Here is an 18835-nt window from a genome sequence, read left to right on the forward strand (position 1 = left end):
CATTTACAAATTGAGTTTCATTCACCTAACTCCTATCTCCTAATAACCGTCAAATCAAAAATCAGCCAAAAATACCTATAATAATAATAATAATAATAATAATAATAAACAACTCTATTTATTACCCGCCATCATCTCCCCATAGTGGACTTGAGGCGGCTAACATGAGGCCAAGCCCTAAAATAATACATCACAACAAAATACATAAAATAACAAAATAATATAGACAGTGCAAAATAACATAATGAAAATCAAACACAAAGGGCAGGCCAAAAGTATGAGATAAAATGTTAAAACCCTGGGTGAGATAGGGATGTATTTGTGAGGGAGGAGCCCAAGAAGGAGAGCAGTGGGGTTTGGCCTTTATTGAGGTCAGGGGAAAGTGCATCATAAGACAACTGTAGATGGAATCAACAAATGGGTTGAATGGTCACTCTCTGAAGGCACATCGGAAAAGCCGGGTTTTTATATCTTTCTTAAAGGCTGCTAAGGTAGGGCTTGCCTAATCTCACCTGGGAGACTAGGGCCAAATTTGAGACCACTTCTGCTACCTCAAAACATGGCAACCGGAAGTAATATTGCATCACTTCCATTGTGCCTAAGATACATAGATGCAGTCTGTGGAGGCAAGGTGTAGGACGGGAAACATGGCCCTCATAATCTACACCCCTGTCCACCTGTTAGAGATGCTACACTTGATCATTTGAGATCTTCCATTATACTAGCAATGGAAACTGAATTCCTTCAAATTAGGGATAGGTAACGTATAGACCGCATGCAATCTCTATTTGTTTTTTCTTCCTTCAATCCCCTACAAGAGTTCCTCTACCCCTGAAATCTCAATGATGTCAAAACAAACCTTTCCCCACTGCTTATTCTAATGTTAAAAGGTGCCCCGTATGATGCCAACACTCCTATAGTGAGTGGCAATTCCAGAAGCCATCTATAAATGCTAGTTTTGCTGATAGTATGTTTCTTCTGCTTTTTTAGCAATTTATGAGCAAGGGCATCCACAATGAAACAACTGCCGCCACTAAAAATTAAAATTCACAGCAAAAGAACAAACTGTTTCATATATGTGTCCTCTACTCACAGGAGGAGGTTCTGCAACCCCATCTTTCTGTGACTGAACAGAAGACTCCATTGACCACACAGAGGACTCTGAAAATGTCCGGATCCTCGACAGCTGGTGCCCGGAGGTCCCTGGGAGAGGCACCTGACCATCATCTGCTTTTTTTAGAAGGGAAGCAAAATCTATTCCCGAACTCAGGATGTCAGAGTATGTCCCTTTTCCGACTTCCATGCCCTGGAAATAAATAATCACAAACATGTGCAAAATGTACAATAGCTTTACCAAATGGCAAATTTCAGTGTAAAATCTTTCCAATTAAAAGCATGAATTTGTATACAATATATTGGCTAACATTCAGATATACAAGACAATTTCTGCCACTTTTGCTTACATATGTTCACACCTTCTGAAACTCTATAAGATTAAGGTAATCTATAGAATAGTCTCGGAGGTTGTGAATGCATGGAGGAGTATGTGTGAAGACATTTGAAGGGTTTCCTGACACATACCTTCCCCTGTAGTGATTGTAACTCAAGCTTCCCATACTCTTCCAAAAGTTTGTTGCCACCTGAATCTCCCACTGAATTCACTCCCTCTAAGACGGTGGTTCCCAACCTTTGGTCCTCCAGGTGTTTTGGACTTCGGCTCCCACAACTCCTAACGGCTGGTATGTTGGCTGGGATTTCTGGGAGTTGAAGTCCAAAATACCTGGAGGACCAAAGGTTGGGATCCACTCTCTAAGACACATGTAAGAGTGTTCATTTATTGTGGCTCCCGCTTGTTCATCCCAACCCTGCTAGAACAACTGATACAGATGACTAGACAGTAGTGGTTATGACAAACAAATAAGTAAATTAGGAAATGCTACTTAATATATTCACAGGCCTATTATTGTAATTAAATCAAACCAAGTACTGTATTGCATCGATTCAATGGCAAACGCTAATTTCAGTACCACCAAAATGAACTATTTTGTCTCTACTAGTTCTCTGCATTCCCATAAAAAGAAATGAGAAAAGTAAGGAAAAGCCCAGGAATGGCAACAATTTGAAACATGGCACACATTCTTACAGAAAACTCCACCTACTACTTAGTTTTTTTAGAAATGGTTTTGGACCAGTTCTATATGAACACTTTGCTTTTATGATGGGTTCTAAAAGAAAAATCACCATAATCCATTTTTCTCAATTCGTTCAGAAAAAAAAAACTGCTGGGAAGGAGTCCCATTTACCTGGGGGTGGAGAATAATTCTACCACGTTTCCAGCCCTCATGGGGACTTTCGTATCAATTCCTGTTTTAAATAAAACCTTTCCTGAAGTGAAAATGGCCCGCCACACCCTGGAGGAGGCATTTTCTCAACTTTTGAGCATTGGCAGCCCCTGAGGTTCTCAAAAACTGGCCTGGAGAATTTTAATCCCAGTGCCTATAATCAGCAAAGTACTATAGCCGGCCCGTTCTAAAAGTATACTAAAGGCAATCTTTAAACGAACACCACTCTATTTGATAAACTTCCAAGCTCTCTTCTGCACCTCCCTTTTAAAGTAACACCTGGAAATAAATATAATAACCTATTTATAATGCATAGCTTGCTTCCTTATTTATTGATTCACTCATTAACTCACGAATTCATTATTGGTGCTCCATGAAATCATTCTGGCCACATGACGTTGGAGGTGTCTATGGACAATGCCAGCTCTTTGGCTTAGAAATGAAGATGAGCACCAAGCCCCAGAGTCAGACATGACTGGACTTAACATCAGGGGAAAACCTTTGCCTTTACCTTTTCATTATAGAGAGGTGTTCTCTCATAAAGTCCTACATACTTTCCACTCACTCTATGAAGATGAACCTGGGCTCCTGAAGACAATGCTGGTGCATCCTCTGGCTCAAGGCGGAATGCAAAACTAAATATTTCTTTCCAAGTTAAGTACAGACAGACACATGAGTAGAGGACAAATAATGAATTGGCCATAACAATGATGAACAGAATGCTACCACAGAACAGCTATGATCTCTACTGAAATAGAGGCAACCTGCATTGATGAAGCCATGGATCTTCAAGTAAAAAGGTGTTCATTTACAATCCCTGGATTGCTTGGAAAGACAAGCTGGTTTCCAGATAATCCAATTACAATAAACCAGCCATGTATGGAGAGTTTGTGATTTGTTTATTCCCTCCCATTTGCAAGAGGAACCAAGTGGAAAACAATTGGATAGTTTGCATAAACATTGCACTTAAGTGATAAGCTCTGACTCTGTTGTAGCCAAACTCTACCACTGAGATTACTGGAGAAATGAAACTCAAATGTTCTTTGAAAGCACAGCTAAAACTAACATGCCAATTAACTACAATACTATAGCTTTCTCTGTAGTTCCAGAATAGCCCCTGGTGCTGAATAAAATATTCTCTTGTTTACCTTTAAAAAATCCTTTTTTAATTTGAACATTTAGAACACACATTCGAAACACATATCCACCTACCTCTTTTAAAATGAGGATCTGTTTTGCAGCCTGTAGATACTGCAGCTGGTGGGTCACTAAAATACACACCTTTTTGTGCAAAGTCTGACAGATGCACCTGCAAACGGAAACAGACACGGTGGAATTCTGACTTCAAAAAATAACCATAAAATACAAACATTTTAATGACTAAGAAAACAATTTAAAGACTAAATGCAAATAATCTCTGAAGAACAACATTAATTTTATCATATTTCATTGCCATGTTGGTCGAATGAAGAAGGTGAAAAGATATAGGTGCAAATAAAATATCCTTTCCAAAATGAACCAGGAAAACTGAATCGGGACAAGGACTATAATATGAACCATAACTTAACCCTGCAAAAAGACCAGTGTTCAGAAAAGTTGTTTCTTTGGATTACGAAACCACTACTAACATCCTCCAGTGTGTACCCTGGCCATATAAACTGGGACATTAGGCGAGCTGTAGTTTAAAGAAGTAACTTTTTCATGTTCTGATCCTCTCCCTAGTGAAAATATTTGAAAAGATTATCAATTAAAACTTTTTCTACATAATAGGTGAAGTTATCTGGTCACAAAGTCACTAACTATAGGTTTTAAAGACAACACTAGGATGCTAAAACATTAAGCCAGTCTAAGGAACAAAATATACCACACTAGTTTTTGAAGATCACTGGTTATTTTTCTTGAAATAGCAAGTACTTTGAAAGCTAGAATAAGGTATTTTGCACATTTTGGTTGATCTAATATAGATATCACCAGAACATATGATTTGAGTTTTGTTTTATGGCCAATATGGATCCTCTTGCATTTTTTTCACTACAAGCTTTGATCGTCCCACAGAACTTTTAAGGGAAATACATGTGTCTATTTCATTTCTCAAATTTCAATAAAACTGGCTTGAATTTGAACTGCCTGGCTCTAGAACAACCTCAGAGGCCCACAATGCTATCTCAGATCTATGTTTGGCCCAAAGGACACACCCACAGGCACCCATTTTGGGACTAACATATTGATATTTTATCTTGTTTTGTCTTCCATAGATTTGTGCAACCCACTCATAAAGTTACACATGTAACACACAAAAACACACATGAAGCACAGCTGTGTATTTTGGTTATAGAAGTCTAAACCTACTCATATGTAAATAGAGCTGCACCTGAATTGTATACAGCTATAATATTAACATTCGTTTAAGTATTGGACTATGAGCAGGGTTCAATTCTCTGCTCAGCCAATCTTGCACTGTGTTTCCTAAATATATGCAGCAGCAAAAGTTATATTGCTGCTTATTTCCCATCTTACAGAGCAACAGTGGTTTTACACAGTGATTTCTAATCGTTTTTCCTGAAAAAAAATTGGAAATGTACTAATAATAATATTTATTTACAGACTGTCCTCTCTCCCTGAGGGGACTCAGAGTGGTTTACATTATTAAGGAAATGTAGTCCTTAATACAACATTACCTCATGGAAATGATCTTGCATAATCATAAAAATCAAGCAGAAATCTCTATTTTTAGAATGGTTTCCCTTGTGTCCAGAAGATATGAAAAGTGCTAGACACCAAGAAGTTTATAGGCCTCAATATTATGAAGGATATACTGCAATACAAACCACTCATACATAAAACAATCAACATACATTCCAGTATGGTTTAGAGAATGGAAAATGAAAATAGAGTGATTTTTAGTATCAATCTGTTATGCACCAAAGCCTTGCTGACCTTGTCATTTCTGACACGCTTGGCTGCAAGTTGGCTCTTTGGGATGATAGGGCTTTCAACATACATCACCTCTTCTTCATGCTGATAAATTTGCATTTCAGCATAATCACACTAGTTTGGAAAAGTTAGAAGGCAAGTTCCCATGCTGCTTGGGATACTCCAACAATTCTACTTCCCTCCTCTCTCAAAACCCTTTTTCAAATTCTGGCAGTGAATATCAAGGGATAAGGTGGTACTGAACAGGTTAATATCGGAGTGTTTAGAATTAGTGGACGCCCATTTATGCTTCGTGAATCTCCCCTGGAAATGCCAACCACAGTGTTATGACCCAAACAAGTGCAAGGAAATAGATGTGAGGATTCACAAATCTAAACAAGTTAAATCTATACTAGTTAAATCTGACAGACAAAGCCCTCCACTTTTTGACTTATTTAACCAAACTTTTTCCCCCTAAAATCAAATGATTTAATAAGTGCATCTCTTGGAGATTGGGAGGACAATTTCACCATGTTTGGGGATACCTCTGGTCCATTTCACTTCCAGAGAGGACTTTTTCTCAGACAAGAGGTTACTTCTAGCATGGAGGGAAATCCCCTCCCAGCCTAAAAAGGGATCAAAATGAGGGGAAATTTCCCCCTTTGACCCCTAGGGACTACATGTTGCCCATCCCTGTTTAACTGAATGTGTAAGTGGCTTTTTTATGCTATCATGCAATTTTCCAACTGTGACAAGGGCGAAAAACCCAAAGCCTTGAAATTACAAGTTGCAAAAATGCACAATATACAAGGGTGGCCCTTCAGCCTTTCAATTGCCTTTTCAAACTAAATAATGTGACATGTGCTATTTCTCTTTGGGCATGGCCTGTGCAATAAGTGTAATGCCCTACACGTCATTTTAAAGCACCTTCTGGAACACACACATACCTTGTCCTACATTATCTAATTGCAAAGGCAAAACTGAAAAGCTTAGAAAGGGAAACCACTGTAGTATAAAAAGCCACTTACCATCCTTCATCTTTCCACTAAGTTCTAGTATGGTTCTATGGTATGTATCATCATAATATCATCATAAGGGCAGCACAGGGCACATTTTTTCCAAGAGTAAGTCAGCAGAGCTTTGACTTCAGTAGACCTGAAATGGTAGAATTAATTTGAAAATGCATCCTATACAGAAAACTCAAAATTTACTTTAGTGTACCAACCTATGTGTCTTTTTATAAAAGGCTTAGACTTTCAGAGATAAACACATGAGTATATTTGTAGAATGTTTACTTTTTTACTTTCCTTACAGAAGATAGAAAAAGACTCGGGTGCTTAGGTTAAGTTTTTTTTTTGGGGGGGGGGTTGTTTGTTTGTTTGTTTTTTAATAAAAAGCCAAGAACCAGGTGGTCTTCTCAAGTTTTATACAAGGAGTGCTTGGGGAACTCATCTTTGTGAACTGCAATATAAAATGACCAAAACAACACCTCCCAGAATAAACTATAGTTGGAGATGAAATACCCACCCACATCTACACTCCTGATACAACTAAATTAGAAATATTGTACAGTGAGAGTCAATTAAAAAAACTGAAGAAATCTAAAAGGTTACATACTTTTCAAACAGATGCCTGCTAACTTCTGCATCCACTGCACTCAACGGATCATCCAGGAGGTAGATGTCTGCATCTTGATAGACAGCTCTAAAACACATGAAGAAATAATATTTGATGCTAGTAAAATAGGCTAGTGGTTCTTAGAATCATAGAATCCTAGAGTTGGAAGAGATCTTGTGGACCATCCAGTTCAACCCCCTGCCAAGAAGCAGGAAAATCACATTCAGAGCATCCCCAACAGATGGCCATCCAGCCTCTGTTTAAAAGCCTCCAAAGAAGAAACCCCCAGCACACTCCGGAGAAGAGTTCCACTGCTAAAAGCTCTCACAGTTAGGAAATTCTTCCTAATGTTCTGGTGGAATCTCCTTTTCTGCAATTTGAAGCCATTGTTCCACATCCTAGTCTCCAAGACACCAGAAAACAAGGCTGTTCCTTCCTCCCTATGGTGTTGTTTAAGACTATCTAACCAATGCCTGAATGGTACTGATACCCAAATAGAGGAAATATTATAACTGTTGAATGATGAATCAATATTTTTTTAAATCTCATTAATACAATGGGATGGTTTTAGTTGGAACTAACAATAGGATTTGGACCTTTAAAAGGTAAATATACCTATATTTACTCAAGTCTAGTGTGCCACTGAATCTAATGCACAACTCAATTTTCAAAAACTGGAAACCTACATATGTGTGTGTGTTGAATGTAAGACGCAGTGGGAAAATGTGCACCTTTGTAATTTGACCAAAAAAAGTTGACATTACAGTTGCTGCCTGCTTATAATTAATTCTTCAAAAACAGAAGTGTTAGAACACCAAAGTTTTCAGCAATAGATAAGAAAGCATCTATGCTTCAGAATTAATCCACTTCGTCTTAGTACAATGCTATGGAGTCCTGGGGACTGTAGTTTTATAAGGCCTTCTCTGTCAAAAATGCTGATGCCTCACCAAACTACAAATCCCAGGGTCGCATAGTATAGCAACTATCCTTAGAGACAGTCCCTTCTTCTAAAGACCCCAATGGCATTTGAGATCTCTGGACAAGGTCTTGCTTCACTTGCCATTTTATAGATAACCTTAATTTAGCTTCCAAAAGGAACGAGTCCCTCTTGGTGGCAGCTGCTTCACTCTGAAGTTTTGACAGGACAAGGTTGCAAAGCCTCTTCCCTTTTGTCCATTTAAAGGAAGGTTAAACCATCTTTCTTTTACACAGCCTTTAAAATCCCAGTCTCCTATCTTCTGCCATAATATGTTGTTTTGAATAGTTTTTTATTTTTATTATTTGACTGACATTTTATATTGTCTGACATTACTGCTTGAATTCTCTCACCACAACTGGGAAATAAATATATGAAATGGTCGGTTCTACATATTATGTATTTCAGCCAACTCTACCATTAGACAGAGTGAGGTACTGTATTTTCTGTTGTATAAGACTACTTTTTAAGCCAATAAAATCTTCTCAACAGTCAGGGGTCGTCTTATACACGGGAGTCGTCTTATAGAGCGGGTGCTGAAACGTCCTATCCTGATTGGAGAATCTGTGGTTGCTGCATATAGTGGGGGGAGCTCACCATATGCATTGGCTGCGTCCCTGCCATATACAGCGACTGTATGAAAGTATTAAGGGTGACGCTGTACAAGTACAGTAGAAGAAAATCCATTCATCAGGATTCGTGGACTTAATGCGGTCCCAATGGTAAGGTGGAGGAGCGCCTCACCAGGAAGGTGTAAATGAAGGGCGGAGCAAGCTGCAGGCATCCAGGGTGCCCGGGGTATGGAAAAAATAGATAGAGTGGCTCTGGACCCAGAAAAAACACACCTCTTTTACCTGTCTGGCCCGCCCTTGTTTCTTATTACCGTACCTACTCCTCTGCCTCTCAGATCTCGCTCCTGAACACTGCAGTGAAGCGGTGCAGGTGCGCATGTGTGAGATCTGAGAGGCAGAGAAGGAGGTACAGTAATAGGAAAATTACCATACTGAAATCAAATCTGATGGTTTTAAAATTTTTATTTGGTGCACGTTGGAAGAGGAGTAGTCTTATACGGCGAGTATATCCCAAACTCTATATTTTAACTGTAAAAGTTGGGGGGTCGTCTTATACACCCAGTCGTCTTATATGCCGGAAAATGTGGTAGTTACTGTAGGCAGCAGATTTGGGATGCTGTAAAGCTATAGTAAAACATAAACTGAATTGCTTCACCATATTCATTTTATTGCAAGGGAGAAAAAGAGGACTTTCAATCCCATGTACCAAAATTATCTGGCTGGATAGGGGCAATGCACACCTTGATTTGGGTGTGTTGCACGGCGCTACAGTTTACTGCAATGCCTCAGGCTTCAAACTGTCTTGAGTCAGCCATGATACCCATTAATCTGAACATTCACTGCCATCTGCAGACTGAAGATCGTGGTAGAAAAACACAGGCATCTCTTTACCTGGCAAGGTTGACTCTGGCTTTCTGCCCTCCACTCAGCGTAACTCCTCTGTCTCCTATCACTGTTAGGTCTCCATCTCCCAATAATTCCATATCCTATTAAAAAGAGATGCGATACAATCACTGATGGGTAACACTATTTTCTCAATTGACTTGAGAAGCCCCATGTAGTCTTGTGCATTTGTATAGAATCACAATCTTTTTCTGTTTGTTTCATTCGTATGGCTCAACTTTCATTTTTGAGCACCTCTTCTGAAAACGAGCGCTTTTCCGAATAAGTTTTTTTTCCAAGGTCCGAAAAAACTAATATTTTCGGCCATTGGCGACAATAGGCGGGCTTCCCGCACTCCCTTTCCCCTCAGTTTTGGGGCTAGCACCGTTGGGCCATTGGGCCTGCTCGCTACACACACACTCTCCTTGGAAAGAGAGTGTGTGTGTGTGTGTGGCAAGCAGGACCAAAGTGCCCACGCCAGATGAGCACTGAAAATCAGCCGACTGAATGGTTACTGCTCCCATTTTCCTTTGTTTCACTGATATTTCCATACCAGAGGGGAGTGTTCTGAATGAACAAAATGGTACGAAAACACGAATTAAACAGATGAAACACTAACTGGGCCCATGACTAGTCCCATGCCCATATTGGATCGTAGTTGTAATTTTATTGTTAATATTAATTGTAAAAAGAAAGAATATTCTAATGGCTGGCAACTGTGAAAGCTGGGAAAGTTCCAAAAAAACAAATGTGAAGAATTCATTGCAACTAACAAAACACTCATTGATTTAACAGGACTGGATGCAATGTATAAATCTCCATTTATGTTCAGTCTAATACTTACTGTCATCCAAACAATAGCTAAGACTGAATCTTTGTGTGAGTAAATGAAAATAATTATGTCCACAGCAAAACACGAAGGGGAGGGAGGCAGTCCTCTGTGTCGTCTTCCTGTAGTTCCTCCAGAATTTTTTTTTTCGTCTCAGGAGTGACGAAGTTGTTTCTGATGTGAGAGAATTGGCCGTCTGCAAGGACGTTGCCCAGGGGATGCCCGGATGTTTTAACATCCTGTGGGAGGCTTCTCTCATGTCCCCGAAAGAGAACCTGGAGCTGACAGAAGCTCACCCAGCTCCTGGATTCAAACCACCTATCTTTTGGTCAGCAGTCCTGCCGGCACAAGAGTTTAACCCATTGTGCAACCAGTGGCTCTTTCCCCAGACATATAACATTATGTAACATTAATTTTGTTCCTTTGTTCTAAGTGTCATCTCTTAATTGGTTCTGTCATAAAAATATGGAAAAAAATCTATTGAACTGGGGAAAAAAGGGGTTTTCAGGACCCCCTGAAGCACATTTTGTTAAAGTTTTTCAATTAATATTTCATCAAGCCTCAAGCAATTCAACAATTCAACATAATTTGTGGCAGCCACAAAAATGAAGTTTCTGAAATAGAACAACTAATTTCAAACTAAGTAGCTCATAATTAAACAGGAATAACACTTTCAAACCTGGAGCAGATTTTTTTTTCAAATTTTGTTACATAGTGTAAACAGGAAATCAGGAAACACCAGGACATAAATTCAGGCATGCCGGGGGGGGGGGGGGGGGCAGGGGGTAGAATTCAACAAGGAGAAATGCCAAAATTTCAAGTTCTGTTAAAGAGGGAGTCACACAATCTTTAGCAGTCTATTTTTAATTTATCAACCATTGATGAATTCAGTCAATGTTCTTTGGTTTATAAAGGGGATTTAGATATAAATAATTCTCTTACAAAAATTAAAAAAACTACACTAACTATTATATATAACAGATGCCCCAAGTGGTGCATCGGATAAAACCACTAAGCTACTGAACTTGCTGACTGAAAGGTTGGCGGTTCAAATCCAGGGAGCAAGATGGGTTCCCGCTGTTAGTCCCCATCTTCTGCCAACCTAGCAGTTAGAAAACATGCAAATGTGAGTAGATCAATGGGTACTGCTTCTGCGGGAAGGTAACGGCACTCCATGAAGTTATGTTGGCCACATGACCTAGGAGGTGTCTGTGGACAACGCCAGCTCTTCAGCTGAGAAATGGAGATGAGCACCACCCCTCAGAGTTAGACACAACTGGACTCAATGTCAAGGAAAACCTTTGCCTTTACCTTTTAACAGATTCTTACATCATGTTTATGTTCATTAATGAGAAAACATCATATGGAAGCAAATGTATATAGACGAAGGGGCTATCAACCTTGAAACACTATATTATTTTCTTTCTCTTTTAAGAAATACATTTCACATTCATTCTAAACTCACTAGGACTTGAATTCCTATTTCAGAAAGTGATGAATGTTTCAATATTACCAGACATTTTTAAAAAGAAAATGTCAACTGTGTTTAAAGAGGAAAAACTGTGATGTGCAAAAGCTTTTAAACTGTCTGCTTTTCACCTATCTTGGTAGTGATAGTGGGATCATAACATGCCATGAACTGGATACGATGCATAATACTTTTCAAGCTGCCAAGCAAAATATCTGTCCCTTGTCTAATCTGGTTTAGTGTCCTTTTAGATCGCACCTGCCAAGGCAAAGAAAAAGGTCTTCTCGGAGAGCGTTGCACTGCTCCGAAGCATTCTCTCAAGTAAGATGCCAGCAGAAGGAGGTGTCAGTCCTAGCTATGTGCTCTGACACCTACTGCAATTCTCATCTTCATCTCTACAACGCTCTCTTAACATGCATTTCTTTATTGTTGCAGGGTTAGGCTTTATATTTTGTGAGGTGCTTTCTTGTTTGGGCTTTTTAAAGAGCAAATGGATATGACTTGAAAGAATGAGATTAAAAAATGTATCCTACTGCAATTTATGTATGGCCACAGTAGGCGAAATATTCTGTTTGTCTATCCTTTGAGTTAATTCATACCAATAGTGTTTTTAGTGTTGATCTCAAATCTCAGAAGCTGTGGCATTCATCTGAAATCCAGCCTTTTCCAGATCAGGGAAGAAGGTGCTTACAGATTAAAAGCTTTCTTATCATCATAACAGGGTGCCCCCAGTGGCGCACTGGGTTAAACTGCTGAGCTGCTGAGCTTGTTGACTGAAAGGTTGCAGGTTCAAATCCGGGGAGCAGCGTTAGCTTCCGCTGTCAACCCCAGCTTCTGCCAACCTAGCAGTTCGAAAATAATGCAAATGTGTGATCAATAGGTACCGCTGCAGTGGGAAGGTAACAGCGCTCCATGCAGTCATGCCGGCCACATGACCTTGGAGGTGTCTCCAGACAACGCCAGCTCTTCGGCTTAGAAATGGAGAGGAGCGCCATCCCCAAGAGTCGGACATGACTAGACTTAATGTCAGGGGAAAACCTTTACCTATAATTATAACTATCCATTCTATTCTTTGCATGAATTTTTTGAAAAAAAGATGCTAATGTTTCACAGACAAGATGTTTTAAAGACAGGTATAAAAATATTATCTAGGTAGAGATACTATTTTTATACCTGTCTTTAAAACATCTTGTATCTCTAGGTAGAGATACCGATAGAGACAGAATGAGCTACAGGGAACATAAAATGCCCCTAGTTTACAACAGTTTTGCTGATCAGTCCATTTTCAACGTATAGCCCAAAATACCTGGAAGACAGTGTTACCTTATACAAGCCTGTCTGAGTTTTGAGACATTTCCAGGGAACACTTTCTCCCACATCTGCAGATAAATTTATTCTTCAAAAGCACAATGAATTTTGGCTTTCTTCGGGAAAATTAATTACTGCAACAGCAGCACTTTCTGGAATCATAAATACAGTCTCTCAGCTGGAATAATAAGCAGCTTGTTCTCATAAGGTATTTTATTTCTTATTAGTGCTGCTAGTAGAGAGGGTGTATTTATATTTAATTAATGCCCTTGAAGTATCAATTCATGAAAGGCCGAAACACATTTGGCTTTTAAAGAATGAATTCTTAAAGAATTTAAGACTGGAGAGACCATTCTTTTTTTTTTCTCTTTTTTTTCTTTTTTGCAAATTCATAATTCGTGCCTTTCAGTATCTATTCTTTTTCCTCTTGTTCACCACTTTCACAGGTCTTTTTGGTAATGACATGAGAGACAGCTAAACTTGTCGGATTGAAAACTGGACCGGACTCTTATAATTTCAACTCCAAACAGACTGAGAAGCAGGACAAAAGACCACAAAGCCTCCTGAAGCTGTATGAAGAGAGTGCCCTCCCTTAACTTTCAACCTCAAACTTTTAGTCACAGCTATTCCCTCCTAACAAGGCCATGGTGAAGAACACAGAGAGGGAAGTGAAGATGTACCAAGCTCTGTTCTTTGTCGCTGGCACACACAGTCCCAAGAAAATCATTTTTTCAACTAAGAGTTAAAGGTCCATGCAGGAATAAATGTATACACTGCCACTGGCGAAGATTGTGCTTCAAAATGAATGTCCCTGGATCACATCATGCAAGCAAGCAGGAGAAATGAATACACACAATATACTTTGCTTTTCATAATGTATTGCATGAAGATTCTCTCTACACTAAAAAGGGAAGTTAAAAAAATCTATTTAGATTGGTGTTTTTGACCAGAATCCTGTTTACTAGATTGTTATCTTAAAATCAGAGAACTCAGAGTGCATCTGCACTGTAAAATTAGTACAATTTGACACCACTTTAACTGTCACGGCTCAGTGCTATGGAATCAAGGGAGTTGCAGATTTAAAAGGTCTTTAACATTCTCTGCGAATCAGTACTTGTGACTCACCAAACTACAAATCCCATGATTCCATAACAAGGAGCCATGGCAATTGAAGTGGTGTCAAACTGCATTAATTCAACAGTGCAGTTGTACTCACAATGATCGCAAAGGTATTCTGTTTGAATCCTGTCATAGTTTTGTGTCCTGGCACATTAAATCAATACTATCCTGCATCACTACCAAAATTACTGAAAAAACAGTGCATTATAATTTTTCACTTTCACATAATGAAGCAAATTGTTTTTTTTAAAAAAAATTGAACTGGACATCAGGAAATAGAACCCAAATTTATAGAGGAGGAAACAACTTACTTTTTTAAGGGCACAGGCTTTTAAAACCTTCTCATATCTGTCCTTGTGATATTCTTTTCCGAAGAGTATGTTATTTCGTACTGTGCCAGAAAACACCCATGGCTGCTGAGAAACGTATGCAATCCTTCCTTGAACATCAATGAAACCTTTGCTTGCAGACAGTTCTCCAAGAATAGCACTTAAGAGGGAAGACTGAAAGACGTTAGGGAGAGAGAGAGAAGATAAAATGTAAACATTCATTGAGAGGGAAAGGATATATATATATATATATGGGCATTCAACTTCTCCAGTTCTGATTACCAACAGAAGTCATATTTGTAACCAAAACTATCAATGTTTCATTGCCTTTCCCCATTCTTCCTCTCTAAAACACTATGATCCTCCCCACTTTCTCTTCCTCCATTTGTCATAGCCACAATGAAGGCTTACATTGATACCTCCCATTTTGCCAGAGTTTAAAAGTTTGCCATTAGTTCCTTTTCCAGTCGTAAGTACAACTGTGAAACTGTATTTATGTTATTTTTATGGTTATGGAGCCTCACTAAACTGTGAAGTGTGACTATCTCAAGATTTAAATGCTGACTCATGATGATCAAATTACATTATATAAAATGGCATAGTAAAATAGTGTGCCTTATACAAAACAGCAAAAAATCACACGGGTGCAGGAGGGAGCCTAAGGATCTGTGAAATGGCAGGAGGCGATAGTATGGCATGCCAACATACACAACAGTTATAGTGCCAATGTTGCAAAAAAATGGTTTTTTGGATTTTTTTTCTCTGCATTTTCCAAGTTGAAGTTGATTTAATCTGTGGATGCTGAACCCATGAATGCAGAGGACCACCTTTACTCATCCTAGTTTGTCAAGTTGAAATACAGAATGATCCAGTCTTGTGCCCATACGTTCCACCCTCTTATTGTCAGTCACTGCTTCTTTCTTAACATGCTACCTTTGAAAGCTTCCAAAGTTACTCATGTTCAAATAAACACAGCAAACTGAATAAGAACGAAACATTTGAAATCAATATCAAAACACCATTTTGGAACCTAAATAACAGAGTTTCCTAGTTCTTAGGGGAAAATGACCTAATTAATGTAGGAAATCTCCAACCAGGGTATGTCATTCAGAGAAAAAAAAGAGTATAGAGCAGTGGTTCTCAACCTGTGGGTCCCCAGGTGTTATGGCCTACAACTCCCAGAAATCCTCACAGCTGGTAAACTGGCTGGGATTTCTGGGAGTTGTAGGCCAAAAACATGTGGGGACCCCAGGTTGAGAACCACTGGTATAGAGGGACCAAGTCAGTGTATATTTCAGTTTAACAAGTCAATACACAAACATCAAGTTCTGGTCAAATGTTTCCTTTAACACAATACTACTTACCACAGAGTTCAGTACATTGCCAATAAGAACTGCACATAAGACATATCCAAAACAATTAGCATAATGCCATCAAAGACTATATTGTATCAGCAATCTGATTTGTTGTAAATTTTGGAATTTAGATACCGCATATGTCGACTAATGAACTAAGAGACCACAAGTGGCCCTTGGGCAGACCTCATACTCGATGAGACAAACCAATGGTTAAGCTATTCAGCCAGCAATGGAAAAGAAAAGCACAGGATCATATATTTTGGTAAATAGTAGATTTGCGTGATGCCCAAAGGAGTGGCTCAATGGCAGCAAATCAGATAAGATAGGATATGTACCAAACACTATCTTTTAAAAAAATGTTGTGAAAATACAGTTCTAAAGCAGGGATAGGAAATGTGTTGGATTTCAAAATACCAGCAGCTCAAACCCACATAGCCAGTTGGGGAGATGCCAAGAATTGATATCCAATTCCAAGAGGATTTCATCTCCAATCCTCTTCTTAAGCAAGTGTGGGGAACTCTTGAGTCCCCAGAACCTGATGCTTCAATTATATCTCCAATTAGATATGACTCCTATTAGATTTATCATTATCCAAGGTGGCTGAAACTGGTGATGAGAGAAGTTCAATGACACCAATCTACAAAAGTATAAAAACCTGGGGTCCATTGCATTCAGCTACAACAGAGCAGCAAAGGAAGACACTTGGCTCTTCCATTTTCTGCTTGCCTCAGAATTAGGAAACTGCATTTCTGCTGTTCCAACGACACTATCAATGTGGTTCAGAGCTGAAACAATAAACAATGACTAACTGACTGGCTGGTACTTTCCACAGTAAAATGTCGAGTTATGACTTACTTTTCCTGCTCCCACAGGGCCAATCACAATGAGTAACTCTCCCGGTTTGACAGTAAATGCAATGTTTTGAAGTGTAGGCATTTCCAGAGTCTATAAATTCAAGAAGAAACACTGCTTCTTAATTGCAGCAAAGAGCATTGGGATCCAAATGGTACTGAATCCCATCCATGCAACATTTACTCAGCCTGTAGCTCTTTGGCCTCTTCTAGCCTGAGAAATCCACCAGCTTTTGTATGCTTGAATTTCTTACATTTTTTGTTTCAAACGTCATGGAACCTATCCATCATCTGTGTCCCCAAATCTCATTTATTTTCACTGTCTCTCTACATCATACTTGATTTAACTTTTCCCATTTCTTCTCATGCCCATGTGAATGAGAATGGAGCAATTGTAAAATCCATGATCCTTTCTTGGTCCCTCTAGCAAATTCCCTTTACTGAAATCTTATACATATGACTCCTTAATTCAGGATGGGCAGTTTCATTAGGTCCAGGGATCAACTCAAGATGGGGCAACTTGACTCGATCCCAAAGCATCCAACCCTCTCAACAACTATGCTCAACATGAAAATGGTCAATCAGAGACCCAGAAGCCTATATAGACTTGATATTGGCCTCTCAACAATTATGGTGCGGGGGGGGGGGGGGGGGGATCTTTCAGAAAGAAAATTACAACCAGACTATGTAAACATAACTGTTCATTTACTGGCTCTTTATTTATTTACAGTATTTATACTCCACCCTTCTCACCCCAAAAGACTCTTAGGACAGATCACAGAACATACATATGCAGCAAACATTCAATACAATTTTTATACACAACTAGATAGACAATTATACATAGATAAGAGGTATATATATATTGGCTTTCCCCAGCTTTCAGGTATCTTGGAAAGTGTTGTGCTCGGTTCCAACCACAGGGAGGGTGCTGTCGCTCCATCTCCCTGCCGAAGAGCTAGTTCGTAACTTCCTCCTTTGGACTGAATCGCCAGCATTCCTTCTGAGTGCCTCGGAATACTTCCCCCACTTTTTAAATGAGCAGTACCTATTTATCTAATCACATTTTTGCATTCAAACTGCTAGGTGGGCGGAAACTGAGCTAAGGCCAGGAGCTCACCCTGACCAGGCTTTGAACTGGCAGCCTTTTGACTGACAAGCTTAACTACAGCTCATATTTAACCTGCTGTGCTAAAGCCAGCCCTTTCACCAGAGATAGACATTTGTGGGAATTGAAACAGCCTTATTCAAAGCAGGAAATTATACATTGGGTAAAGTCAAAGGATTGGAAGGCTTACAGTATGGCGTGATATGTCATGTGGCCTAAAAGACACACTTTCCCCACCTCAACTTGCACATATTACAACTAAAATAAAATGTGTGCAATTGAAATGCAAATGTATTCTTCCCCATTCTGACCTTACCTCCATTTCCCCGTGTTTTCCTTTGGAGTTTGTATGTTTCTGTTTTATAAATTTAGGTTGCATATGTATTTTTGTACTATTCTGTTTACAAAGATGGACCTAAGACACATATTTTTACTGAAATAAGCAGGACTGGTTTTAGAGATGGTGGGAGTGAGGCTGATTTGTATTTTGTCTTTCTCCCAAAATTGGGACTCAAGCTGGCTTACAATTTTAAAACAGCTAAAAAACATACACAAAGTGAACATTAAAACTTGATTAAAAGTTTGACTATTAAAATGTTTTAAATGAACCAAAACCCAATATTTGGATTGCGACTCCAGTTACGAGATACATTGGATGGTTATTGGTGGCCCAATAATTTGTATTGTATATGTGTTTTATACTTTTAAACTGAATATTGTTGTTTTTTAAGTGTTGTAAACCGCAATGAGTCGCCGATTTAGGCTGAGATATTAGCGGTATACAAGCGCATTAATAAATAAATAAATATGCCATGACTAATCATGGTGAATCCATGGTCAGTGGAAATAAGACCATACACTGATATTTCATTTCATTAACAATAGTAAAGACTAACAGTATTTAGTCAATTTTGAATTACTCAACATGCCACAGTCAATAAAAATTACAAACTTCTATACTGCTCTTTATAGTCACATTGGATAAAGTATCTCCTTCTTAGAATACTAAAGTATGAGTTGACGTTATGGCTCAACCAGCCCAATGGTTTCTCTTTACTAGCCACTAAATACTTGATTGAGCGATGTCAATACAACTATTCAAAAAATACAGGCCTTCAACATAGAACAATATGTCATAAATGGCTTTGATTTGAGGGAATACT

The 18835-nt window shown here is 38.9% G+C and overlaps 1 protein-coding gene across 1 annotated transcript in view; it reads right to left on the reverse strand.

The window, feature by feature from the left end:
- Positions 1–18835, reverse strand: part of ABCC4 (ATP binding cassette subfamily C member 4 (PEL blood group)) — a 159753-nt gene that overhangs the window by 102238 nt on the left and 38680 nt on the right. The window contains exons 10-15 of the mRNA XM_060769490.2: positions 16569–16658; positions 14338–14529; positions 9312–9406; positions 6873–6959; positions 3555–3651; positions 1094–1306 (exon numbers count right to left, since the gene is read on the reverse strand). Coding sequence (XP_060625473.2) covers positions 1094–1306; positions 3555–3651; positions 6873–6959; positions 9312–9406; positions 14338–14529; positions 16569–16658 — 774 coding nt within the window. The remainder of the gene's footprint in view (positions 1–1093; positions 1307–3554; positions 3652–6872; positions 6960–9311; positions 9407–14337; positions 14530–16568; positions 16659–18835) is intronic.

This window comes from Anolis sagrei, chromosome 3 (assembly GCF_037176765.1).
Source record: "Anolis sagrei isolate rAnoSag1 chromosome 3, rAnoSag1.mat, whole genome shotgun sequence".
Classification (NCBI taxonomy): domain Eukaryota; kingdom Metazoa; phylum Chordata; class Lepidosauria; order Squamata; family Dactyloidae; genus Anolis; species Anolis sagrei.